The 27,860-nt window shown below is 44.3% G+C and overlaps 1 protein-coding gene across 1 annotated transcript; it reads left to right on the top strand.

Moving 5' to 3' along the window:
• The first annotated feature begins 230 nt into the window (after positions 1-230).
• Positions 231-26,801, top strand: ERH (ERH mRNA splicing and mitosis factor). Its single transcript, XM_077464724.1, has 4 exons — positions 231-328; positions 7,944-8,031; positions 23,180-23,300; positions 26,360-26,801. The coding sequence occupies exons 1-4, from the start codon at positions 326-328 to the stop codon at positions 26,460-26,462; spliced, it is 315 nt and encodes a 104-aa protein (XP_077320850.1). The 5' UTR covers positions 231-325; the 3' UTR covers positions 26,463-26,801.
• The last annotated feature ends 1,059 nt before the right edge of the window (positions 26,802-27,860 follow it).

Raw genomic sequence — 27,860 nt, 5'->3', positions numbered from 1 at the left:
AAGGCCTGGACCTTAATGGGTTAAAAAATCCACCTCCACTGCAGGCAAAGCTATATTATGTATTCTATTGTATTAATGTCATTAATATTATTATTATTCCATTTTATTGGATATACTTTTATTCTATAACTTTATCCCTAACCCTTGCACACAGTTCAAACAATAAACATGGCCGCACCGAGACCGAGCAACTTCCGGCACATTTCCCTACTACTTCCGCCGCACTCAAAAGTGGAAGCGCGCGTGACCTCATTTCCGGGGGAAGTTGTAATGAGAGCTTCCGGTAGAGTGTACGGTTGATTGGAATTCAGTGACGGAGTGGAAGATGGTGAGTAGGGGTCGGGAAGTAGATTACCGTGTGTTATGGCGCTCCCGTGTGCAGGAGGGGAGCACGGTGTGCGTTCCTGGATGTGAGCGCGCTCTCCAGCAATGCCGCATCGTGTGAGAGAGCCGGGCAGTCCGTAGTATGGGGGTGAGGGCTGCGCTGTACACATGGCCGGGGCTCCGTCTTATTAGTCCGATCGATTTCTCCTCGCACAGTCGGGTCTCGTCCATACAGCACGGTATGAGATCGTGATGTGAACCTGCCTTGTCCCTCCTGTGTATATTTTTGCTCCTCCATCCCCTCCTCACTACAGACCTCATGGACTCCCCCCCCCCCCTCCCCCATTATCATCAGATGGAAGATACAATTAAAGTTGTCTTACAGAGTCAAATCCACAAACACCTACAGAGAGATGATATATTTCTCTCCTTGGAGTTCACTCTCTTAAAACACCATTGTGAAGCTTCTGCCCAATTGCTGCAAGTGTTCAATAATTCCCGGTGTGTTGGTCCCCGCTCCCCTTTCCTTTACACAATGGTTCTTCCCGTATCCTCATGCACCGTCACAGGGCATGGAGCGGCGGGAGGTACCATTGTTCACAACGAGGGAATAGGTATTTGACCCACTAGGTCAGCGAAGTACTTGTGGGGAACCGCAGTGCGATGGCGTTTCAAGACGCAGGCCCCAGAATGTTAAGTATGGGCCCTTTTTTTTTCTCCAGGTACAGTACCGCTATTTACCATTTTCATCCCGTAGTTATAAGGTCACTTTAAAGCAGTGGTAGCACCTGAATTTTATATATTGCAGCTTTCCAAATCATAGATACGATGCAGCAATTGTTTTATTTTTAGGCTTTTTTTTAATTTCACCTGGTGAAAATAAAGCCTAAAAACAAAACGGTACTATCAGTAGGTCTGTTTTTTTTTTTTTCAAATGAACAAGCTCTCCTGCTGATGTAGTAGTTAGAGGGTTGAGGCTAACATTGATGGGTGCTTACAATGATTCACTTTTATCTATATAAAAGGTTTACCGCAAAAGGTAAAACCTTGTTTGCTGTAACTGCTTTTAGAGTGTTAGCTGGAATTTGGCATCAATTAGTTGAATTATCGAAATCTGCTAGTACATCTAACACAACCCTCCCCCTAGACATGTAGTGCTGCTGTCTAAAGCACAGCTTGACAAATGCCAGGTCGCCATGGCAACAAAAAAGTCTAAGGAAGCAGGCACACAAATGCCCCCATGGCAAACTGCTTCCTGTGGGGCACTCTCAGGGGGAGGAGCACCGGTGGGGGACCTTTAGAAGGGGAGGGTCCAGGCTGCACCGAGCAGGTAAGTATGACATGTTTGTTGCAAAAAACAAAATAAAAATCAAGTTCAATTATATATTTAACTACTTGACCACTGGGCACTTAAACACCTTTCCTAACCAGACCAATTTTCAGCTTTCGGTGGTCTCACAATTTGAATGGCAATTACTCAGTCATGCAATACTTTACCCATATGAAATTTTCGTCCTTTTTTTCACACAAATAGTTTTCTTTTGGTGGTATTTAATCACTGCTGGGTTTTTTATTTTTTGCGCTATGAATCAAAAAAGACAGAAAATTGGGTAAAAAAAATAATTCTTTGTTTCTGCTAAAATTTATTGACAGAGTATTGGCCATTATTGCAAAGTATTGGCAGAGTATTGCACAGTATGGACACTGAGCAGCGCTGTGGGCACTACAGATCCAGCCCACAGCGCTGCTAAAAACGATCTCTCCCCTCGCACTGTACAGAGAGGGGAGGGAGGAACCGGCGTCATGACATTTGTTTACAAGTGATCGCTCCGCCATTTGCCGCGATGCGCCGGGTCTTCCGGACCTGGCAGTCGCAGATGTTTGCGGGAGCGCTCACCAGGGGGCGCGCATGTGCAACATTCTGGGAGGATGTCCACCCAGAATAAGCCAACCGCGCTGTAGCCATCTTTCGGCTGTGGCCCGGTCGGCAAGTGGTTAAAGTGAAAGTAAACCCTTTTTGTAAACTTGTACCTACAGGTAAGCCTATAATAAGGCTTTCCTGTAGGTACTATAAATATCTCCTAAACCTGTACGGTTTAGGAGATATTCACACTTCATGCAGCTAGTGAAATCACCGACACATGGGCTCTGAAGGGACAGTATACCGATGTCAGACCTTTGTGCTGCTGTCCGTGATTCCCGCGTGCATGCGTTAGAGTGATGTCCTTGCAGCGCGGCCAACCAGATGCCATGGGGACGCAAACCCGGAATTAAGACTGGCTGAAGATGGAAGTGTCTGTCAGAGCTGGCAGCGTGGAGCTGCAGGGCTTCATTGTAAGGTATTTCATAATGTGCTAGTATGTTATGCCTTTACTTTGCAGGGTTTTAAAAAGAAAAATTGGTGGGGTTTACTACCGCCTTTAAGACCAGACCCTTTCTGGCACTTTTTGTTTACATGTAACAATCCGTATTATTGCTAAAAAATTTCCTAGAAATGTTACGTTTTTGAATTTTATTGCAACAAAAAAAAAAACAATGCATAACCCAGATATTTTTTTTTATTTTTTTTTTTAAGGCATGAAAGATGCTGTTATGGAGAGTAAATAAATACCCAATGCGTAGCGCTCTAAAATTGCACACACCTGTACAACGGTTACAAACGGTGTAAAATTTCATAGACGATACTTGAAAAGCCTTTAAAGGTTACCACTTTAGTTTTACCCAAGGTCTGATGCAATAATTACTGCCCATGATCTGACGTTTGCGGTGATATTTCACGTGTGGGGCGGTCGCTGTTTGCAAAACTGTCACGTGCATTTGCCTTTTGCACGAGCACAGGGACACTTTAAAAATTTGTTAAATTTAATAATATTTTAAAGAGCTAAAAAAAAGCTGTTGATTACTGTATAACTAACATTGGCAGGGAAGGGGCTAACACTAGGTGGCGATCATGGGGTTAACGGTGTTCCCTGGGTGTGTTCTAACTGTAGGGGAGATGGAACTGACTAGGGGAGGAGAGATCGGTGTTCATACTTAGTATGAACACGCAATCTCTCTCCTCTGAGAGAACCAGGATTTGTGTGTTTACACACAGATCCCGGTTCTCGCTCTCATGAGCAGTCGCGGGTGCCCTGCGGTCATCGCACCTGCCGGGCACACAAATTGGCTTTGGGGACATGCGGCGGTGCGCCTGCTGTGACGTCTTTAACCACTTCCTGCCCGGTCAATAGCAAATTGTCGTCCGGGAAGTGGTTTTGTTATCCTGACTGGGTGTCATATGACGTCCTTCAGGATAACATGCCGTCGCGCATTGTGGCGATTGGTGTCAGTCTGAAACGCCGCTCCACCGATCTGGTGGAGGCTCTTTATCACTTGATCAGCCATGTCCAATCACGGCTGATCACGATGTAAACGGGAAAAGCCGGTGATCGTTTTTTTTTCTCACTTGTGCCTGACGCACGTGAGTAGAGGAGAGCCGATCTGCGACTCTCCTGACAGAGGGGGGTCTGCGCTGATTATCAGCGCAGCCCCCCCTCAGATGCCCACACTGGACCACCAGGGAAGTGGGCAACATGTGGATGGCCAGGTATGTACCCCATGGCCATTCACATGTGCAAATGATGCTCAATCTGTCCCAGTCAGTGCCCACAAATGGGCACTGACTGGCACCATCATGTACCAAAATAAAAACAGTGATGCCCAGCAATCCCACCCATCGGTGCCCATTAGTGCCACCTTGTCAGTGCAGCTGTATCAGTGCCCGTCATTGAAGAAGAAAATGTTGCGCAAAAAATAAAAATCACGGAGGTGATCAAATACCATCAAAAGAAAGCTCTATTTGTGGAAACAAAATGCTAAAAAAATTGTTTGCAGTGTTGTATGACCACGCAATTGTCATTCAAATTGCTGCAGTGCTGAAAGCTGAAAATTGGCATGGGCAGGAAGGTGTCTAAGTGCCTGGTATTGAAGTGGTTAAAGGAGTGACGTTCTGCGGTGGCTGGTCAGCTAGTGGTTAAGAAAAAACGATACCGGGATGATAGTTCTTGCAGCACTAGGCATCCTCCCGGTATAACCACTTGGAGTCCAGTGACTTACAAGTCACCTTACTGGTCGGCAAGTGGTTAATTAACCAAAAGGGAGCGAATAGGACAAGTTTGTTGGAGTTTACACTTTAGAGCAAACCGATAGCCAGAGCCTCTGGTGTTGTGGTGGTACAGGCACTTCTTTACCTACATACACGTGTACACTTCTGCTGAAAAGTTTCCCTTTTAAAATTTTTACCGAGAGAAATAATAGAGGCTGCCATTGCTGGCATGGTAATTACCTGCCAGTTTATATTTTGGTTAAGGGTACCTACTTGTATAGATTTTTTTTTCTTTACACCAGAGTTTTGTGTCACTTTAAAAGAGAAGTTTGGGAATCCAAAAAAAACTAATTATACAACTGGCTGCAGCACCAATCCCAGCTGTCCTCTGCCACCTCTACACTGAGAACTGGACGATCAAAGACCACTAATTGCTCAGTTCTTGGTATTCAGTCTGCAGAGAGCTGGTGATTGTTAGTCCACTTTGCTCTGCCCTCTTAACACTCACTGGAGGGCTAGTCTGTGGAGGGAGTGACTGGCTCAGTCTCCCAGTTGCTCGCTAAGAGGCTGAGCCTACTGCCGGTCTAGGAATTTGGGTGGACCAACTGAGTGACATCTGCTGGCAGCAGGCTTTAGCCCGATATCTGCAGAAAATTGGTCACAGGAGTGCAGAACAAACTGCACTCCTGTGATCGATAGGAGAAGTAGAGCCAATGAAACTTTGATTATACTTCGGCTTTAAAGACTGAAGCTGGGTACCCGCTGTTCTTTTTATTTTGTTCAACAAGCAAGGTGACTGAAGTAAATATACCCAAGCACTGCTCTTTTCTATGCTTCTAGGCACCAAAATCACCATTGTTAGATATTGGAAAAGGACATCGGTTCCACTTCCCGGAGTAAAACGTAAGATCTCCTGGATTATGGCCAGGAGAAAATAGTGAGCACATGCCAAGATAGAGTTCGTAATTTTGAGCCGATTTGGGATCCTTGGGCTATGTCTACACCCGCATACCTCTCTACCCTGGTGCCTTTGCCTAGGATGCATGCGACACCTGTGTGTCCCTTTGCCAGTAAACACAGCCCTGCATGGATAAAGCTCCCCATGTGACCGAGTCCTAAGGAATAGAGGTCGGCCGATATATCGGCCGATATTTGCCGTTTTTTAAATAATCTGCATCGGCCGATTGTGCTGGACTTTGAAATGACTTCTGTAAGAAGTCAGTGTAAGTTGCCTGAGTCGTCATAGCAACACTTTCCTCCTCCCTGGGCAGACTGCCTAGAAAAGAACTAAATGATACAATGTTTACACTTCAATGAATGAAGTCATCTCAGTGTGTAGAAGTTCCCAGTTTAACCATTTAAAGACTAAATCTTTTCTGACACTTGTTGCTTACAAGTAAAAATCCTGTATTTTCTGCCAGAAAATCACTTAGACCCCAAAAATTATATATATTTTTTTAGCAGAGATCCTAGGGAATAAAATAGCGGTTGTTGCAATATTTTATGTCACACGGCATTTGCACAGAGGTCTTTCAAATGCATTTTTTTAGGAAAAAAATACACTATTTAAAAATAAAATAAAAACAGTAAAGTTAGCCCATTTTTTTTTTTTCGTCCAAAAGTTTTGACTACCTGTTTTTTATTTAATACATAGGTTTTTTTTTTTTATCTAAATCATACATAAAAGTAAACTGATTGGAGGTTTGTTTTGTTTAATAAATGTTTAAATGTAAGAAATTTTCTGTATCTCACTTATGAAGGCTGCTTTCACACTGCAGCGGGCAGGCGTTGATGGTAAAACGCAAGTTTTAGCGGCTCTTTACCATCATTTTAGCGGTGCTATTTGGCTGCTAGTGGGGCACATATAACCCAGCTAGTGGCCAAGGAAGAGGTTAAATGCGCCCATGAAGCACTGCTGCCAAATCGCATTGCATGCGCTTCGGCAGTGGTGCCCATTCATATCAATGGGCAGGAGTGGTGGAGGAGCGGTATACACCACTCCAAACGTGCTGCTTGCAGGACTTTTTTTTTAAGATCCTGCCAGTGCATCGCCTCAGTGTGAAAGCACTCTGTCTTTCACACAGACTGTAGGGGAGCCATTTTGCAGGCACTTTACAGGCGCTATTTTTAGCCCTAAAGCGCCTGAAAAACGCCCCAGTGGGAAAGGTGTGTTAGATCAAGGGGGATTAAAATAAAAATAAAAAGGGGAAAAAAAAAAAAATAAAATAAAATCGGCCTAACATATCGGCCCAAAAAAATCGGCATTATATATCGGCTATCGGCCACCATGATTTCTAAATATCGGCATCGGCCAGAGAAAAACCCATATCAGTCGACCTCTACTAAGGAATGAGGATTTCTGTGCTAACAGTGTACAGAATGTCATGTTCCATGAGGGCAATGTGTTTATTTTTAGGACAGTTAAAAAAAAAAAGACAAAGGTTGCACTTAGACCCCTTTCACACTGGGGCGTTTTTCAGGCGCTTTAGCGTTAAAAAAAGCGCCTGAAAGAAGCTGCAACTGCAATCCCAATGTAAAAGCCCGAGTGCTTTCACACCAAGATCCCTTTCACACTGGGGTGTTTTTCAGGCCCTTTAGCGTTAAAAAAAGCGCCTGAAAGAAGCTGCAACTGCAATCCCAATGTAAAAGCCCGAGTGCTTTCACACTGAGGCGCTGCGCTGGCAGAGCGTCCAAAAAAGTCCTGCAAGCAGCTTTTTTGGAGCGGTGAATACAACGCTCCTAAAACGCCCCTTCCCATAGAAATCAATGGGAAGCGCTTGTAAAACGCCCGAAAAACGCCTGAAAAACGCTATTGGCAGCAGCGTTTTGGGGGCGCTTTTAACCCTTTATTTGGCCACTAGCAGGGGTTAAAAGCGCCCCAATAACGCTCGAAAAACGCTGGTAAAGCGCTGCTAGTTTAAGCGGCGCTTTACGAGCGTTTTTCGGGCGCTGACATTTCACATTGGGACTGCAGATGAGGCTTCTTTCAAGCGCTTTACAGGCGCTTTTTTTAACGCTAAAGCGCTTGAAAAACGCCTGAAAAACGCCCCAGTGTGAAAGGGGTCTTACTAAATGATGTATTCATGACAATGTAAGCACGTGTAAAACATATAAAAATGAACATGGAAAGATGTATATCAGGCCTAAAATGACATAGGAATCCCGTCTGAAAGTGCAGGTTGATTAAATATTCCAACATGAATGCTCTTATTGAAGAAGCAGCATGCTATCTCTTCTATAGTAAAAGCTTCTTACCTGCCTGCTTGGTGTACAGTCTTGATATACTGTTGTGCGGGGATGAATTCACTCCCTTGCACATGCACGGGAATTATGTACTCTTGGGCTGTCCAATCAAAATGTAAAAAAGTGATGGTGCCAGCGAGGGAGCTCAGACTTCGTATTGCTGGACGGGAGATTGGTATACCAGACTTTAGTTCCACTTTGATAGGAACTAGGCTGAAACTGTGTGGGCAGCCTTGTGACATTGTATTTTGTTGTACTTCTGTCACTCATTATTTTATTTTTTGTCTTGCAGTCTCACACAATCTTGCTTGTTCAGCCGACAAAGAGGCCCGAAGGAAGAACATATGCAGACTATGAATCAGTCAATGAATGCATGGAAGGTATGGAGTAAAGTTTCATAAGTGATCTGCAATGGTGCATTTGATATTTTATAGTCAGCTTAACTTGATGTGCATTTCAAATTTTGCAGTCAAATTAGAGAAAAGTCCACTGTGTTTGATTTCCCTCTCACAGCAAACCTAAAAATGTAAAATTATGTCTTACCTTTTGGATGTTTATTTGGAGCAGACTTCTGGGCAGCCCGCAAGCTAGTCTGAACAATTTCGCATTGATCCTGTACCAACTGACAGAGGGACACACTGAGCTTTTGCTCATTAGGCCTTGTTCACATGGGTGTTCCTAAAATATTTGAACTTTTTTACCTTGTAAAACAACCCATTTTATTTAAATAGAAATGCAGGGAAGAACAATTTATATAATTCCTATTATTTTTTTTTGTTTTTGTTTTTTTCCCCTCTAAGTAGTCACATGACCTCTGTTCTCAGCTGCATAATGGGATTGGAGAGCAGGGGGTGGAGACTGCAGGGGGACATGTCAGCAGGAGCCAGAGAAACAGCAGTACGCTGATCTTCACAATAAAGAGCTGTTTAGGAAGGTGTCTCCACAAGTCTGACCATTAGATTACAAGCATACTGTGCTCCCAAGTAGAATACAACTGGCTACACTGGGATTAGCGACCGATGAGGTTTTTTTCTCTGACCGATGGCAATTTTTAGAAATCGTGGTGGCCGATGGCCAATATATGCTGCTGTGTTTTTTTTTTTCCCCCCCCCTTCATGTCATAAAATCTAACAGTTAGACACCTTTCACACTGGTTTGTTTTTCAGGTGCCTTTGGGCTAAAAATAGCGCCTGTAAAGTGCCTGCAAAACAGCTTCCCTGCATTCTCAATGTGAAAGCCAGAGTGCTTTCACACTGAGGTGATGTGCTGGCAGAACGTAAAAGTAAAGTCCTGCAAGCAGCATCTTTGGAGCGGTGTATACCGCTCCTCCACCACTTCTGTCCATTGAAATGAATGGGCGCCGCTGCCGAAGCGCTTGCAATGTGTTTCGGCAGTGGCTCTTCACAGGCGCATTTAAAGGGGAGGGCCACCCTGAAAAACAAAATTTTTTTAAAAATTACAAAAAATCTAAAAAAAAAAAAAAATGAAAAAAAAATTTTTTTTTTACTTACCAGAAATGCCTGTTGCTAGGCACTTTATCCTAATCTTCCTCTTCCTCCTCCGCGGAGATCTTCTGTCTTCTCTCTTCGTCGCGGCGTCTTCTGGGTAATGAGTCGCGCTGTGTTCTGGGAACTGTGTGTTCCAGAACACAGCGCGTCCCATTCAGAAAGCGCTGCGGGACTCGCGCATGCGCAGTAGCTGCGGGACTCGCGCATGCGCAGTAGGAAACGGGCAGTGAAGCCGTAAGGCTCCGCTGCCTGTTTCCCTTACAAGGGATGGCGGCGCCGGGACCCGAGAGCCGAGGAACGGGTCGGCCTCGGGCGGCCGACATCGCGGGCGCCCTGGACAGGTGAGTGTGTTTATTATTTTTTTTTTTTATAACCGGCCCTCCGCTTTAACCCCTTCCTCAGCCGCTAGCTGCTGAATGCAGCTGCTAAAATGAGCAACGTTTTACTGTCAGCGCCTGCCCGCTCCAGTGTGTAAGCAGCCTTAAGTAATAAGTGATACATAAAATTTCTTACATTTAAACATTTATTAAACAAAACAAACCTCCAATCAGTTCACGTGTATGTATTTAGATTAAAAAAAAAAACCTATATCTTCAATATTTAATACACAAACAGGTAATCAAAGCTTTTGGATGAAAAAGGGCTAATTTTACTGTTCGTTTTTTTTTTTTTTTTTTAAATCCTTAGTGTATTTTTTCCAAAAAAATTGCGTTTGAAAGACTGCTGCACAAATACTCTGTGACAAAATATTGCAACAACCGCTATTTTATTCCCTAGAATCTCTGCTAAAAATATATATAATTTTTGGGAGTTCTAAGTGATTTTCTAGCAGAAAATACAGGATTTTTACTTGTAAGCAACAAGTGTCAGAAAAGATTTAGTCTTTAAATGGTTAAAATGAGATCTCCTACACAGAGTTCAGACCATTGATAAGTAGAAACATTGTATCTCTTTGGTCTTTTCTTGACAGACTGCCCAGAGAGGAGAACAAGTTGCTCCCTGGAAGAATTCAGGCAACTTGCATTGACTTCTATTACAGCAGTCATTTGCAAGTCGTGCTAAAGTTATAATCTGCCTTTTTTACCAATGCCGATTAATTAAATGCCAAATATCTGATATATCGGTCGACCTCTAATTGGGATGCATGTGCTTCCATGCCTAGCGTGGTCAGTTTGAAATAGAAAAGCGGGGAGACGGACAGGGTCACCGCATATTTCACACAAAGGAAACAATGCAAAGAGAACAATATACTTTTTCATTACAAGTACATGGTAAAACAAACACACATAGGAATTTAAAAATGTTGGTGTAACCTAGTTTAAAGCTATATTAAACCCCAAAGCAAACCTTTTATTATCTTAACAATTCTTGGATGTGGTGGCTAATATATATCTGTGATCCAGCCAGTCAGTCTGTTGCTTTTCATTAAAATAAGCTTTCCAGCTGAATGTATCTGAGATGAGACAAATCGGTTAAAACTGGCCAGTGCTTTCAATAATCTGCATTTATTGATTATCCCAAAAGGAAAAAAAAAAATGATTGCTGTAACTGCTTATAAAAAATTAGCTTGTGGCAAAAAAACATTCCATGGACCCAATTTGCTTTAGCAAATAGTGTCTTCTTTCCTAAAATGGCTCAGTTGGGAGGTGTTGGAACTGTCCTGTTTTTTTTGGCTAACCATAGAATCTTATGTCACACATCTACCCACTTTTGTAATGTTGGACATGCATGTAATTGATTCCTCCAATTCACATCGATATGGATGAAGAAATCTCTGCCGTGGAAAGAATGATATGCCGAAGCATAGGAGTGATCTGACCACCCCAGGTCCCTCATACTTGGGCATACTGCCAGTGATAAATATCCTCCTGCAGCGCTGCAGACACTGACCTGTATTTTGAGAGCAGCACCCTGCTGCTGTCAGAATAAACAGATCAGTGCTGCAGTTGATTGACAATGGTTAACAATATAACATTATCTCAATAAAACACTTATTTTTTTTTATTTTTTATTTTTAAGGACAATAACATTTCCAGCCTTTGCTTTTAGGGTCTCTCAAATTGTTAGTTTCCTTACTATCCAACAACTTTTGAGACCCTTGTGCAGTGCCCTAGACTGTAATGTGCTGTATCCAAGACTAATACTCCACTAGTGTGTGGTAGCGACAGAAGCAGTCCTTGGTACAGAGACCATGTTGGCCAGCACAGGAGGGACAAAAATGCCAGGTGTCACATATAGAAATCTATAGACACATTCATTTTTTTTTTTTTTTGAGTGTCTAACTGGGAAACTAAATATGGCTTAATATTGGTCATTGAAGTCTCCTCATACAAAGATTATTTCTCTTGCGTTCACTGACACAGCTCCTTTACTTAGACCATCGGGTTGTTACGCCACCTTCAGGAGAGGACTAGGCAGAACATGTTAACATGTTTAAAAAAAACAGAACTTTCTAGTTCCGCCCAAGGGGCGGTCCCTTCAGTAACAACCCCCCAGTTTTTTTTTCTGCCTAGTGAAGAAGGACCTAAGAACCTTGCGGGCCCATCGGTCCGTGGATTTTTTTTCTGCAGAAGTTTGCCTTTTTGCGCAAGATGAGATCCTGTGATCTATCAACAGCCGGCTGGGTGACAGACTGGATACCCTTATCCTTGTAGTCTCTCCAGCCTGGCCAGCGAGTGTGTGCAGACCAGAGCTCCACGCTGGCTCGGCCACGACATGCCCCTCAGGCTCCAGGGTCGGCTGGTGAGCGCAATGCTCTGGGGCACACATATGACTGGGCTACTGATGTCGGTGTGCCGGGCCAGCAGCCACCCCGTACGGATCAGAGAGTGGGTCTGTGATGGAATGTCCCCAGCTCGTCCGCACTGGTAAGTACAGCTCTCCCTGCCTCAGTGGGGCTGAGCAGCTGGGCATTCCCTGGGAGGTCGATTCGGGGGTCCCTCGCCTCCCTCTCTTCTCTCCATGTCCCTATCTTCCCTATGAACCCCCCCTCCCCGTGGGGGATGCTGCATGGGCTGCTGAGCAGTGTGTGTGCGCACATGGACAGGGGCCACTGGGGGAGCTCTCACCTTGGGTGTGGGGCTGCGCTGGGTAGCTGTGCCCTGGGTGTCTCTCTCCCCGGAGTGTCTGGAGGTCTGTTTCTGCTGATTGCTGTAGCGCTGTCTGCAACCATTTTTTCTGCCTGTGTTTCACTGTCACTCTCTGTATACAGTGCTTTGGCAGCCATGTTTGGTGTGACCAGGGAGAAGCATGGTCAGGAACTATTTTTCTGTAGTTCGGCGGCCATTTTACCTGTGATTATGTCCTTTATACTGGATGCTTGGGGCATTTTGTTGTAGCCTAGCACGTTTTTCATGCTCAGCACTGATCCCTGAGGCTCAGAACAGCACGGTTTCCTCTTACAGACACCTGGGAGCTGACACAGGTGCACCTAGCTGGATGGAGCAGAACTCTGTCAGGATGGTGAGTCCTGCGGTGGGGGCCCCTTAGCCTGTAGCAGTTAGGAGGTTGGGACCATTCACTGTCCTAAGTCCCCAACAGGTGGCAGACAGGATAGGGTCAGCATGGCTTCAGAAACTGGTGTTTCTTCCCACAAACTCCAGGCAATTGCAACCGGTTCGCCTGCAGACAGTGCAGTGCCTCTGGACGCTTTGTCCTTAACACGTTCGTTGCCAAGATGGAGGCACTGCATGGGCGCAAAGGTGGTAAAAGGCGCCCTCCTGTCCTCCGCGGAGAGCTCTGATGCGGACTCGGGCCCTGCTGAGGCTGGTGACCCCCCTGCTCTGTTTCAGATGATGCTGACCAGGACCGATTGAACAGTGAGGATGAGTCCCTGTCCGGGTCTGCGCGCCACAAAGCGCTAATTAGAGCACTTATCACAGCTGTGCGTGATACCCTGAAGATTCAGGGCACATCAGATTCCTCTGCTGAGGTAGCGGTCCCTTTTGGGTCCGGTAAGCCAGCCCGTGCACCTAAGGTGTTTCTGTATCTGATTTATTTCGATAAGTTCATATACAAAGAATGGGGTAAACTGCAACGGATTCGATGATTTCAACTACGTTGAGAACACGGAAATCTTCTCTGAAGATACATCATCATACTTGGAAGGCCTACATCTCTGTGTGAGGAGAAATGATGGCGTCCACGCTCCTATTCCATATCCAGGATCTTGCTGTTTTCTACAGCAGTAGTAGACCAGAAATTGGCTTTAAGCAGCATTTAAAGGACAAATGTCAGCCTTGGCTGTCTTTTTTTATTTTATTTATTTCAGCGACCCCTGGCGTCTCACTTTTTAGTGAGCACCTTTTGTTCAGGGTGTTCGGCATGTAGTTCCTCTGGTGCGTCCACCATTACCCCTGTGGGATCTGAGCCTGGTGTTATCAGCGCTTCAGAAACCGCCGTTTGAGACTATCAGAGAAATTCCCTTGTTGACTCTTTCCCAGAAAGTAGTCTTTCTAGTGGCCATTACATCGGCCAGGAGGGTTTTGGAACTGGCAGCCTTGTCTTGCAAGTCGTCTTATCTGATTATCCATAAGGATAAGGTGGTGTTGCGTCCACAACCTTCTTTTCTGCCGAAAGTGGTTTCGGAGTTCCACATCAATGAAGACATTGTGTTACCATCTTTGTGTCCTAAGCTGACACATCCTAAAGAGGTGGCCCTCCATTCCCTGGATGTGGTCAGGGCTCTAAGGGTATATCTGTCTGCCACGGCTCCCTTTAGGAAGTCAGACTGTTTCGATAGCTGGTCCAAAAAAAGCATGACGGTCTCGTCAGCCACCATTTCCAGATGGATCAGACAGATTGTGGTTTAGGCCTTTGCGCCTTGAAGGGACAGGTGCCCCCCTTTTCGGTCACGGCCAATTTCACCAGGGCAATTGGAAGTGTGTAAAGCGGTGACTTGGTCGTCTGTTCACACCTGTACAAAATTCTACAAGGTAGATGTCAGTGCATCGGCTGATGTCTGTTTTGGCCGCAAAGTTCTGCAGGCAGCCGTGTAATTTTGATGAGTTGTAGGTAGTCAGAACAGATGCTGGGGAGACTTCAGAAGTTTTGAGCCCATGATGGACGTCTCTCGAAGCGTCTCTTGGAATATCAAGATAAAGTGTGTTGCATTTGGGGTTCCAACCCCAAATGTGGAAGGAGGTCCACAAAAATATAATAAAGGAAAAAGCTCCAAATAGTGCAGGTCAGAGAGTAACCATTGGGTTTTATTTAAAAAGTCATAAAAATAAACGAAAATTATGACGTGATCACAAAAAAGTACAGAATAAAAGCAATGTGGGGTGCCAGATGCAAGCCTGACGCGTTTCGACAAAATATGTCTTCAACAGGGGCATATTGTAACCCACCACATTGCTATCCAATTTATAAAATCCCCAAAACTGGCCCACCTATAAAGGGGCGGAGTCGGTAATCAAAGACAGAATGTGTGCGGAATGATGGCCCAATGGAATTAGACAGTGGGAGGGTAACTATAAACGTAACAACCAATGAGCTTAGTCGATTCAGCACACACACGCCTATAATATCTATCAGCCAACTAAATATATTATCAAACTGTCCATAAAAACATTCCAGGGATGTAATAAGTCACCCATGTATATTCACTTATCACAAACAAACCATTGATCAGTATGTCCAATGTTAACAATTCAGTCCGATATATACCTCGAGGGGCCAATAGACACAATTAAGTCAATACCCAGATGGCTATACAGCAGAGTGACAAGTAGTATATTCATTCTAAATCATTAATATGGATGTGTAGTATTCACATAACTGGGGTGGCAAACAGTTTCTCGGATAAGCTAGTCAAGCAGTCAAAGCAGTGATAGCCTGTATGCCTGATCAGTAGCTGACCATTTAAAAGACTGTAAATTACTCACATTCTAAGGGTGACTTTCGTTTGCATAAATGTATCCACACATGTAGCCCTGGTCATTAGATGGACGACACAGCGTCCATACGCTCAAATATCCAGGTTGCTGGTTACCACAGCAACCACTAGGACGCTGTGTTGACCCCGCGCTATGTTCGGGGTCATGTGACATAATCACGCCATTGTCACGTCACTAAGTCCTCGTCCTATCCCACGGCATACATCGTGCGTTGCCATGGTACACGGACGGGGCATGTTATACACATTTAATAATTCGCGCCACGAGGCCTGCGACGCGCCCCAATCGTCTCCTCCGGGTGCATGATGGAGATAGCGGCGCTGTGTAAGACACAGACGTTGGCCGGAAGTAGTCACTACCAAGGGGGCGTGGCCGTAGCTCATGTCCCCATGCACAGATCCGGAAAGGAGGAAGGGGGAAAAAAATGTATTAAGCATCCTATATGCACAGGGCCAATAGGTGCAGGGAAAAACTGCACCAATGTAGCCCACGGTGTAACACATTAAACGTGTAATGTACGAGGTTAGTAAATCTCAAAAGGAACCTCCAAAAAATCTCAATTTAGATATAAAAATAAAATTAAATAACACCACATATAAAAAATATGGTGATGTAGTGATGTGCAAAAATTTAGACGCAAAACAGAGGAGTATATAAAGACCAAAACACACAATTTGTATGATCTTTACATATAGGCAGACGCGCAGATGATCAAAACAGCGACCATCCTGCACAGAATATATCGGCAAGGATGATCGCTATTATAGACAATCTGCCTAACAAATGTTGTGCTATGTCTACTGCAGAGTCGCTCTAAGATTGCAGAGAGCCATAATCCGTTATTGCATGTACAGCAGAGGGCTCATAGATCTACATTTCATAGAAACCACAGGAATCTGACTCATAGATTTATATTTGCAATTGCACTATTTTTTTTTTTGGACAAACTGTTACCTTTAAGTAAAATGCACTGTTGCATTGTTACCGCAAATTCTGATGCGGTTAGTTAAGGTGGTGACTCCCCTGTTAGGGAGCACTCTGTTTTTTGTGGGTGAAGCTTTTATGCTGTTTCCCACATTCTGTTTGGTGGGTGAAGTTTTTATGCGGTTTCCCACCCCTCGTTTTGACACTGCTTAGGGACGTCCCGATGGCCTAAGTAGAGGAGCTGTGTCAGCGAACGTAAGAGAAAATAGGATTTTTGTACTCGCAGTAAAATCCTTTTCTCTGTAGTTCACTGACTGACACAGCACCCTCCCCTCCTATTTTATGTTATACTGTTTGTTGACGTACTGAGGCTACAGGAAGCAGGCTGGGGGGTTGTTACTGAAGGGACCGCCCCTTGGGTGGATCTAGAAAGTTCTGTTTTTTTGTACATGTTAACATGTTCTGCCTAGTCCTCTTCTGAAGGTGGCATAACACGATGGTCTAAGTAAAGGAGCTGTGTCAGTCAGTGAACTACAGAGAAAAGGATTTTACGGTAAGTACAAAAATCCTATTTTTCAGTGACATCAGATGTCATGCTAATTCGAGCCATCGTTTCTGTGTGAATGGAAGACAGGACGAAAACATCCTGTTTTTGTACTTCCACTTCATGGCAAGTCATTCATCATTCTGCAAGCAGGCTTTCTCCCCCTTTCTAAGTTGGATGTTAACAAACCGTTGGGGAAAGCCCCAGCGCTTAGAATTGGTTGCTGTGGCACCGTGTGACCTAAGATTAAATAAGTGTCTAAAAAGTGGCACGCTTGGGTAGAAGTTGTCCACATACTAATGGTACCCCTTCTGGAAATGGGGTGACACCAAGTCCCATTCTATGTTTCTACTGCTCACCATGAAGTAGAGGTGCGCGATTAATCGCGAAACGATCGCGATTTCTTTTCTTTTAGTGCCGCCGGTTCCGCTTAACCAGCGTGGAACGCAAATGGCGGATATCGGAACTGACGTCAGTCATTGGAGCATGCGATGTGGCGTGCCGCTGCCTGGTTGTGGGTGGGTACAGTGGCTGGGAAACAGCAGTGTGAGTGCGCACTGCTATACACAGTAGTAGGGGTGCAACGGATCGTCACCGATCCATGATCCGAACGGGTCACCCTGCTCGGATCGGCTCATGGCGCGATCCGCGGAGCACTCCGTGGCTTCGGCCTAGCTCTGAAGCGGCGGCCATCTTTCTACACCCAGGCTGTTTACACTGATCACTCCGACGGAGCGATCACTTGTAAACAAACCGGCGTCATGTCATGACGCCGGTTCCTCTCTCTCCCTCTGTACTGATCTGTACAGTGGAGGGGAGAGATCCAGAGATGGAAGCAGCCATCCCTCCATACCCTGCCAATACTCTGCGATACCCTGCCTGCCAATACTCTGCGATACCCTGCCTGTAAATTTTTCAAATAAAACAGTTTTTGGAGAATCGTGATCTTCATTCTAAGCAAAAGAATAGTGATTCTCATTTTTCCCAGAATTGTGCAGCTCTACTATGAAGTCTGGGCATTCAGGCGGGCCACTTCATTGTCTTTTTTTTTTCCCCTCTCACAGAGCTTGTTTTGTACTCTTGTGATCCATTTTCAGAAGAGAGGGGCTGAAGTCCCCACACTGCTGACATCATCAAGGTGCCTGTACTGATACCCCGCTCAGCCTCTCGGCAAGCCGATGGGAGCCTGAGACGGCTGCTCCGCCCCCTCCACAGCCCAGCGATCCAGTGAGAGAGAAGAGCGCAAAGCCAATCGGGTCTTGGCAGAAAATCTTTGGCTGGGACCTGCTGACAAACTTAAGCTGTGGCCAATCGCAGCACAGTTCAGCAGGGGACGCACACACGTACGTGTGTGTATATATAGTGACTTGAGCCTGCGAATGCTGCTCTATTACAGTAGATCGCGGTAGGCAACCTTAAAGTGGTGGAGATCTACCTGAACAATATGGGAGAAATCAATGATCACCAGGCACAGTCGTCCAGTGTCTCCTCCTCATACCTGTTTTAAACCGCTAATTGCTGTACTACCGGGTCAAAATTGCATGGATTGCAAGGCAATCATAGATTTAAATCAGACGATGAGGCAATATATCTCCTCCTCACCGGCTGTCAAACGCACTCGGATTGCTTTTCAGAGAAGCAGCAGTGCCTCCTGCTCTTGTGAATGAGCCCTTCATTGCATTCGGCTACAGCGCAACGTGTAAAGTTGGGGGGTGCCCTCATTCGCTAAATGGGTCATGCTTGGCAGGTTGTTTAGCCACCAACCATGGCAGGATGTAGAACTGCTGATGCAACATGTGTACAACCACTGAAGCTAAAGGGTGCGGTTGGGGCGAGGGTAATAAAAACACATCTTGATTATAGGTTTTTACCCCCCCCCCCCCCCCAAAAAAACTACAAATGGTAAACCCTTACTGTTCTGAGCCCCTTATAATGCTGCTTTCACACTGATGTACTGCGGTTTACCTGCACCGCGGGATCAGTGCAGTGTGTCTGCATCAGTGTGAAAGCAGCCCTATACTATTATGCCCAGTGTATTGCTTCCCACTGACCTGAAGATTTCTTCTTGCTGCTGCTGGCACCACACTGGAGACCGCTAGCCAGCAAAAGAGTTGGAGTGCAGTTTGTATCACTATCGATGGGACAGGAACCGGCATTACAGAAGAGGCATCAACTTATGTGGCTTTTGCGCCCTTCTATAGCTCCAACTTTTCACGTAGTCCCTCTGTATTGCACTCTGATGCTCTGGAATGGCGGGTCAGCAAGCCCAGACCAAGATCTACCAATCGCCTGTCCGCCATCTACTGGTCGATCCTGATCTACAGATTGCCCCCCGTGCAGTAGATCTACTGCGCTGGAGTGTCAAATGGTTAATGAAAAATGTTTAAACAAATTACATATACATATAACCTGTTGGTTATAGGTTTTCATTTAAAGTGACGCTAAAAAATATATTTACACAATTTAAGTATGAAATGTACTATGGCTTGCTTTTTTTTTTTTTTTCTCCCCCCTCTTTAAAAAGTCTTACTGATGCTTTCAGGCTTCTCTTTTTTTGTCCTGTGTCTGCTCCCCATCTTCCAGTGATGCACCTTACAGCTAGCAAGCATTGTTCTTTCTGGTCACATGCCACTCTCTGCGTACTATTCCCATAGAGCTGAATGTTTCTGCATGTAGATGTGTAGGCCATCTTAGAGGCAGGCAGGAGAGGCTACATTCACACCCACAAGGGGGACATGGTAAACCATAGAAGAGAAAGTCTGACAGCAAAAAAAAAATTGCGAGATGAAACCAAGGGATATATATTCATACAAGTAGAATATACATTCTATTTATATTTGGGCATATTGCATTTTTTATGTTCTAAAAATGTGAGTTTAGTGTCACTACTCTAATCATGAATACCACCAGCTGTCTGAAATGGGATGGATTGGGTTTTATTACTGGTACTTCTTGACAGATGGGTTATCTACCAGTGTCTTTGAAAGGAAAATAGCAGCCGCTGTAATTCTGCCTAATATCCTGTGTTATACATTATAGTGAGCTCACACCTGTCTGCAGAGCTCATTAAACTTTATGTATTATTCATGATTCTGTTCAGCATAGTAAAGGACAATACACACAAAGGACATAGAACTGCAGGATGTGACAAGCCATTTATCTTAGTGAAGTGATAGGAGCTCACTGATATTGAAGAGGCTTCCCTGCAACACTGGAATCATACTTGATCAGCTGGGGAATGACAGATCTGAACCCAAAAGCGGCATAATTCATGTCCCTTCCAGATTAATGCAGAGGGCCTGCATACCACAATGTTTTCATTTATTGGCCGACACCTAACTTTATCTCTAATGGTGCCTGCAGAACTGTGTTATATCTAAATGGTGGAAAAACCCTGACGTTAGGACACCTAAGTTTGTTTTTGGCAAAGCAATTCTTGGAGCAGGTGATGAAACAAAGTAAAAATTGTCCCTTTTTAATGTTCCTAACCCTTAAAGTCCTTCCTATCCTCAACTGTACCATGTTAGCCTTTATTTAGATATACAGTGAGCATGAGGTTGTACATGTGACTAGATATGACACCAGCCATATGAGGGCTTAAGCATTTGCTTGATGCATCACATCGGCAGACCGACAAATGTGACTTTTTTTCATTTTTTTTTTTTATCACTAGTTATGCATTTAATGTAGCATACACTGTGCATGAGCGAATTGTCAAAATGTAAAAAACATTGCAGAAACATTGATCTGTTTAAAGCGGAACTTTAGTCATTTGTTTATCTTTTCAGCTATTAAATCTTCTGCCCTTATTGTTTTAACTTTGGATAGTAATACCCTTTTTTTACATGGACCCCGCCACCTTTCCCACTCCCCTGAGTTTGCCCGGAAGGGAGGTGTGATGAGTCATAAGAGGGCCAAGGGAGGGAGCTGTCCCTCTGTGTAAATCCAGGAAGTGAACAGGCAGCAGCTTCAGCTGCCCACAGTTAAAATAGTTGCAACCAGACTGACTGCAGGGAGATTTTTGCAGTAATCACAGTATATATAAAATATGCAATGTGGTTGGAGGGAAGCTTCAGAATGGCAAAGATGTTTTTATTACAAATTATGTGAGCAGACTGCAGTTCCGCTTTAACCGCTTCAGCCCCAGAAGATTTGGCTGCTGAATGGCCAGGCCTTTTTTTGCGATTCGACACTGGATTGCTTTAACTGACAATTGAGCGGTCGCGCAACATTGTAACCAAACAAAATTGATGTCCTCTCCCCACAGAGATTTCATTTCGTATTTTTGATTTTGATTTTTTGCGCTATAAACAAAACGGAAATTTTGGGAAAAAAAACTATTTTGTACTTTTTTGCTATTTTTTTTTTTTTTTTTCTCGGTTTAGGCCGATATGTATTCTTCTACATATTTTTGGTAATAAAAATCGCAATAATCGTATATTGATTGGTTTGTGCAAAAGTTATAGCATCTACAAAATAGGGGATAGATTTATAGCATTTTTACTAGTAATGGCAGCGATCTGCAGTTTATTTTTTTATTTTTTATTTTTTTTTAATTATTGTAACTTCGACACATCGGACAATTTTGACACATTTTTGGGACCATTGTAATTTATACAGGGATCAGTGCTATAAAAATGCATTGTTTACTGTAAAAATGTCACTGGCAGTGAAGGGGTTAACTGTTCCCTGCTTTGTGTTCTAACTGAAGGGGGGGGGGGGGGACTTGCTGGGGAAAGAGATAGATCTCCCCTCAGAGAGCTGGGTTCTCGCCGTGTCACCAGCAATTGCGGGAGCCCAGCGATCATTGCGTTATAAAAGAGCTGTCAAAGCGAAGACACATCATCCGACTCGCCTCCATGAGAGGCTCCTGCTGTTCGCTTTTTTTTTTTTTTCTGGTCCGTCGGCAGAGCAAGAGACTAAGACTTCATGGGACAGTTTTTTCTATTTTTTAACAAAGGACTTGTCCCAAACCCACGCATTTTTAAAATTTTCACACTTTTTTGTGAAATGTACTATTTCACACGTGGGGGGGTGGGATCTGGGGGTCCCCTTGTTAAAGGGGGCTTCCAGATTCCGATAAGCACCCCGCCCGCAGACCCCCACATCCACCGGGCAAGGGTTGTGCGGATGAGGCTGGTGGGGGGAGGGCGCGCTTTTCTCATCCCCCCCCCATCCTCCCTTTCCTGCAGCCTGCCAGGTTGCATGCTCGCATAAGGGTCTGGTATGGATTCTTGGGGGGGGGGGGGGGGTTCCCCTTTAATATCTATAGCAGACCCAAAGGGCCTGGTAATGGACTGTGTGGGAATCCCATGCCGTTTTTTTTTTTTTTTTTTTTTTCTTTTTTTCAATGACTTTTATGTGCATTGCCGGGACCAACAATATATTATAGCCACGAGAATTTTTAACTTGCTGTTTTCCTTTTAGAAATGTCATTTTGTGTAGGGACTGTTGTAAACACGTGCCAGTTTACAGGCATACTATAAATTAAAAACAAAAAGAAGGTGCTGATATTTGATAGGTTAAAAAACAAGTTTAAAAAGGAATGCACTCACGGGTGGGCAAGTGGAGTGTCTCCTTGTGACGACCAGTGTCTGTTGGCGGAGGTCCAGGAAGGATGGATAGAGCTGTTGTCGCCCCCATGGTCGGCAGATGCATGGGTGAAGGACACTGTAGAAGCTTCTCTGGGCAAGCCCGCAGTCGGCAAGATGTTTGCTTGCGAGACGGGTGTGTGAAACCAGGAGGTCGTGGCCAGGCAGGCTGGCTGGCACACAGTAGTAAGAAGCAGAGCCGTAGCCAGTCTGAAATGCAAGCCGACTTCAGATCTGTGGATGGGAGGACGTCGCATGATGGGCGGCAACATGTTTCAGACCTCCGGCAACCTGCGGTTTGAGGAAGAAGCCGAAAAGCACAGATCCATCGTCCATCCGCTTGTGTTCTAGACTGGCTACGGCTCCAGGCTACGTTTCTTTCTCCTGTATGCCAGCCTGCCCGGCCACAATCTCCTGGCCTCGCACACCCCTGTCTCTCAAGCGAACATCCTGCTGCCTGTGGGGCTAGCCAGTGAAGCTTCTACAGTATCATTCACCTGTGCATTGCCGACCACAGGGGCGACACACAACAGCTCTATCCATCCTTCCTGGACCTCTGCCAGCAGCTTATTTAACTTTTCTGGGACCTGCTTGTGTGTTTGTCTTTAATGGCTCTTTAAAGGGCTAATTCATCCTTACAAAAAACTGCCTATGCAGGTAAGGCATGTTTGTAGATAAAAACAAACTCTGACTAAAGTTAAACATTTAAGAGCTCACTCCTGTGATGGTGAGCAGTAATCACTCACTTGGCAATGTCCTGGGAGTATTCCAGTCAGGCTTCAGGTGGTACATAAATGGTGTACACCTTTTCAGCAAGGGTGTTCAACACCCCTTATCTGTATAGGCAGTTTTTTTTGGTAATGGTTCACTAACCCTTTAAAAATATTGTGATATTTGGTGAAGACTCTGTTACAATGCAACGCCACTGAAAGTAAAGTAAATCTTCTGCTTCCCCCCCCTCTCTACACTTTGTGCATAGATAAGTGTGGATGGTCCCTGTTAGAAGTAGGTCTGTCCCTTGTTTGCTGATCTCATGTCTTTTTTTTTTTTTTTTTTTTTTTCAGGGGTTTGTAAAATGTATGAAGAACACTTAAAGAGAATGAATCCGAACAGTCCGTCCATAACATATGACATCAGTCAGTTGTTTGATTTTATTGATGACTTAGCAGATCTTAGCTGTTTGGTGTAAGTATTTTGACACTTTATTTTTTTTTATTTTTTTTTATGGAGAATCTTATGGTATGCATGTAAGAATTACAGAAAGATTAAGGCCCCTTTCACACAAGACGGATCCGTGACGATCCACTCCGTGAACATCCTCTTGCTCAGCGGGGATTGCTCTGTTTTATCCCTGCTGAGCCGGCGCATGACACTGTGCAGGGACCGCCCTGTCAGATCTCTGCTCTCCTCTATGGGGGATCGGATGAACATGGACCGTCTGTCCATGTTCATCCAAACTGCTCTGCAGACGGATAGAAAAATAGGATTTTCCTCCGTCCTGCAGAATCGTACCATAGCAGCGACGGATGATATCGGGTGTCAGCGGATGTTCCTCCGCTTACACCCGCTATCCCATAGGGATGCATGTATATCCGTATTTCTTCCGAAAATGGCTGGATGAAATATGGACATACAGTCTGCATGTGTGAAAGGGACCAAATTTATGTTAGACGGATGCAAATAGGTTACCAGGTTTGAAGTAATCTAAAATGAATCGCATTGTGTCCAACATATGCTACATACTATACTAGATTTTCTATAGATTAAACAATTTTACTTTTATTAAAATCTAGCTTGATGATTTCCACACCTATTGGTAGTGTAATGTTTGGAAAGGGGTGTTTTTTGTGGCTGAAAAAAGCTTCTGCCTTTAATCTTGATGCATTAAGATAAAAAGCCTTCTGTGTAGCAGCCCCCCTAACACTTACCTGAGCTCCTTCTCTGTCCAGCGATGTCCACAAGTCTCTCAGCCACCTGAGATTCTCCCTCCTGATTGAGGACACAGTGGTGCTGTTGGCTACCACGGCTGTCAATCAAAGTTGGCTAGCCAATCGGGAGAGAGGGGATGGGGTCGGTGCTCCATGTCAGAATGGACACGGAGCTGTGACTCTTCTCGGGTGCCCCCATAGCAAGCTGCTTGCTGTGGGGGCACTGGAAAGGAGGGAGGTGTCAGGATCACAGAAGAGGGACTCGAGAAGAAAAGGATCCGGGATGCTCTCTGCAAATTCACTGCAACAGAGTAGGCAAGTATAACGTGTTTTTTATGGGGGGGAAAAAATAGACTTTACAATCCATTTTAAAGAAAAACTTCACTTGTCTTTTACAAAAATGAAGTCTGCAGCTACCAATACTGGGGATTTGTGTTATGTTATCCCAGGATGTTGCTGTGACCAGAAGAGAAGCTACTTCAGCGGAGGGCAGGAAAGACCCCAGATGTCTCAGAGAACCTGTCATATAGAAATTGTCACATAGAGGGGGCTATTGGTCCCCTATGTCAGGGATCCTCAAACTACGGCCCTCCAGCTGTTGTGAAACTACACATCCCATGAGGCATTGTAAAACTCTGACATTCACAGACATGACTAGGCATGATGGGAATTGTAGTTCCTGAACAACTGGAGGGCCGTAGTTTGAAGACCCCTGCCCTATGTGATAGCAATAAATGTAATTGTTAAAGTTTTTTTTACTATTCTTATTTAAGTACCCTTTCCTCACATACTTTCACATAAGTACTTAGGCACATCACCTGCATGAGTTTATATACTAAAACAACAATTGCGCTACACGTGTTGTATTTTGCAGCAAACGGAATAAACACTATAAAACCCGGGCCATTCCTGCTGACTCTAAACTGATAACCTGTAATTCTTGAGGCCGGGTTCACACTGCTGCGGGGGGAGATCCGGATGTGATTCGCACCGCACTGCAGTGCAAATCACATCCGATCTCCGTAGCGATGCGAGTTCAGCCATACAGATAGTATGGCTGAATTCGCATCGCTCCCGCAGCAAACTCGCACGGGACCCTTTTTTTGGTCCGCAGCAGAATCGGATCGCATGGGTGTTCACACCATGCGATCCGATTCCTGTGCGAGTCGGCAGATCGCACTGCGATATGCGGACGGATCTGGGGGTGTCATTAACATAACATTGACACTCCCAGCCGTTCGCATAGGGCAGTGTGAACTGCCGGTGGGAGTCATGCGATGCGGGAAAACGCAGCGGATTTGCGGCGTTCCCGCATCGCTGTGGTGTGAACCCAGCCTAAAAGAGGAGATAATTTACATTATTCCTTTCCTCGTGGCACAAATTACAGGTTGGACTGCCTCGCCACCTTTTCCATTCCTCTTGCCAGCGCTTGCCTCAAGCGCTTGTTATCAAGAGTCATACCGCTAGTTTTGAAGTAGGGTGGCTGTACACCGTCTGACAGCACAGAGCAAGTGTTGCAGGGCACCTATGAGAATGTACAGATTAGTACATGTACATTGTCCCATCGGGAACTAAATAATTCATTCTTTTTATTGTATACTTTTTATTTTTTAAGAGGAAATAAACCCTGGTGGGTTTTACTTCCTCTTTATTTCCCTGCGAAGGCAAAGCATAAATAGGCTACTATGCATTGCATAGTAATCTATTATGTGTCACTTACCTGATACCGAAGCCCACGATGTCACCGGTGTCCTCACTAGCAGGGATCATATATCTTCACCCCTCTTCCTTCCGGGGCTAGGAACTCCGGCTCCGTGACTGGTCAGTCTCATAATGCCAATACCTTAATATAGGTTTACCTGTAGGTAAAAGTGGTTTTACAGGGTGTATAACCACTTTAAGATGGTTGTTTTGCCACTGCTTATATAATTTGAAAGCAACATGGATAAAGGAGACCCCACAACTTGTATCTCTGTATTGTGTTTAATGGTAAAGTTCACTATGGGCAAAATAACATAAAACGTACCATAACTGATGCAGTCTTTCAGTAGCATGAACACAGCAGCATGGTATAAAATAATGGCTTCATCCCTTCACTGGCATTTTTGTAGCTGTAGTAGTCTTCAGTTAAACATGCCACTTGCATAACAAGTGAGCATCTGACAAATTATTATCCTTGTTCCCTTTTACTAATATCTAATACATACATACAGACGTATCATGTTTCTGATTGCTCATGCCTAAAACTCAAAGTCTTTGCAATGCTAGCAGCAATGATAAATTAAAGATGTTACTCAATTTACTGTTCTCTTGCAGGTACCGTGCAGACACTCAGACATACCAGCCCTACAATAAAGACTGGATCAAAGAGAAAATTTATGTTCTGCTCCGTCGACAGGCTCAGCAAGCCGGCAAATAGGGAGGCAGTGAGGCGAGCTGACGTGTACAGCGGACACCAGAGGGTGTTATGTTTTGTAATATAGTGGTTTTGTGTTTTCTTTATGCTTTAGGGGACAGAGTTTTAGATCAAATTTGTCATATGTTGAATGCGTTTCCTTTTTTATTCAACCTTGTTTGAGACCACCAGTTTTCTGGTTGTACAATCCCCCTTACCAGTCACTGTACAGTTCAGCAGCATTGGCGGTGTAGCGCTAGACTGCTCAGTGATGTTGTCACCCCCTTGTTTTGGCAAGTTAAATTATGCCCTACATCAGTTATTTTAGAAACCATTAATAAAATCCTAAGTTGATAGTTAAAATGTGTTTTGTGGGTTTTTTTTTTTCCTGTTAATTTTATAAATCTGACATAAACTGTCTATCATGTTAAAGGTTACAGTGCCCTGAAAAAGTATTCACACCCCTTGAATTTCTCTGCATTTTTTTCATGTTGCAAGCAAAACTGTAAATATAAGTGTGTGTGTGTGTGTAAAATATATATATATATATATATAATCTCTATCTCTCTATCGATCTCTCAATCACACAATGTATGTACACACAGTCGGGTCCATAAATATTGGGACATCGACACAATTCTACTCTTTTTTTTGTCTCTATACACCACCACAATGGATTTGAAATGAAACAAGATGTGCTTTAACTGTAGACTTTCAGATTTAATTTGAGGGTATTTACATCCAAATCAGGTGAACAGTGTAGCAATTACAGCAGTTTGTATATGTGCCTCCCACTCTTTAAGGGACCTAAAGTAATGGGACAGATTAACAATCATCCATCAAACTTTCACTTTTTAATACTTGGTTGCAAATCCTTTTTCAGTCAATTACAGCCTGAAGTCTGGAACACATGCACATCACCAGACGCTGGGTTTCATCCCTGGTGACGCTCTGCCAGGCCTCTACTGCAACTGTCTTCAGTCCCTGCTTGTTCTTTGGGCATTTTTCCATTCAGTTTTGTCTTTAAGTGAAATGCATGCTCAATCGGATTCAGGTCAGGTGATTGACTTGGCCATTGCATAACATTCCACTTCTTTCCCTTAAACTCTTTTTGGTTGCATTCGCAATATGCTTCGGGTCATTGTCCATCAGCACTGTGAAACGCTGTCCAATGAGTTTTAAAGCATTTTGCTGAATATGAGCAGATAATATTGCCCATAACACTTCAGAATTCATCCTGCTGCTTTTCTCAGCAGTCACATCATCAATAAATACAAGAGAACCAGTTCCATTGGCAGCCATACATGTCCATGCTATTGCACTTCCACCACAATGCTTCACTGATGAGGTGGTATGCTTTGGATCATGAGCAGTTCTTTTCCTTCTCCATACTCTTCTCTTCCTATCACTCTGGTACAAGTT

Source organism: Lithobates pipiens, unplaced genomic scaffold (assembly GCF_037356315.1).
Source record: "Lithobates pipiens isolate NorthernLeopardFrog02 unplaced genomic scaffold, aLitPip1_a1.2 Scaffold_30, whole genome shotgun sequence".
NCBI classification, from domain to species: Eukaryota; Metazoa; Chordata; class Amphibia; order Anura; family Ranidae; genus Lithobates; species Lithobates pipiens.
Note: the sequence above shows the minus strand (reverse complement) of the source record. Positions and strands in the feature narration are given on the sequence as shown.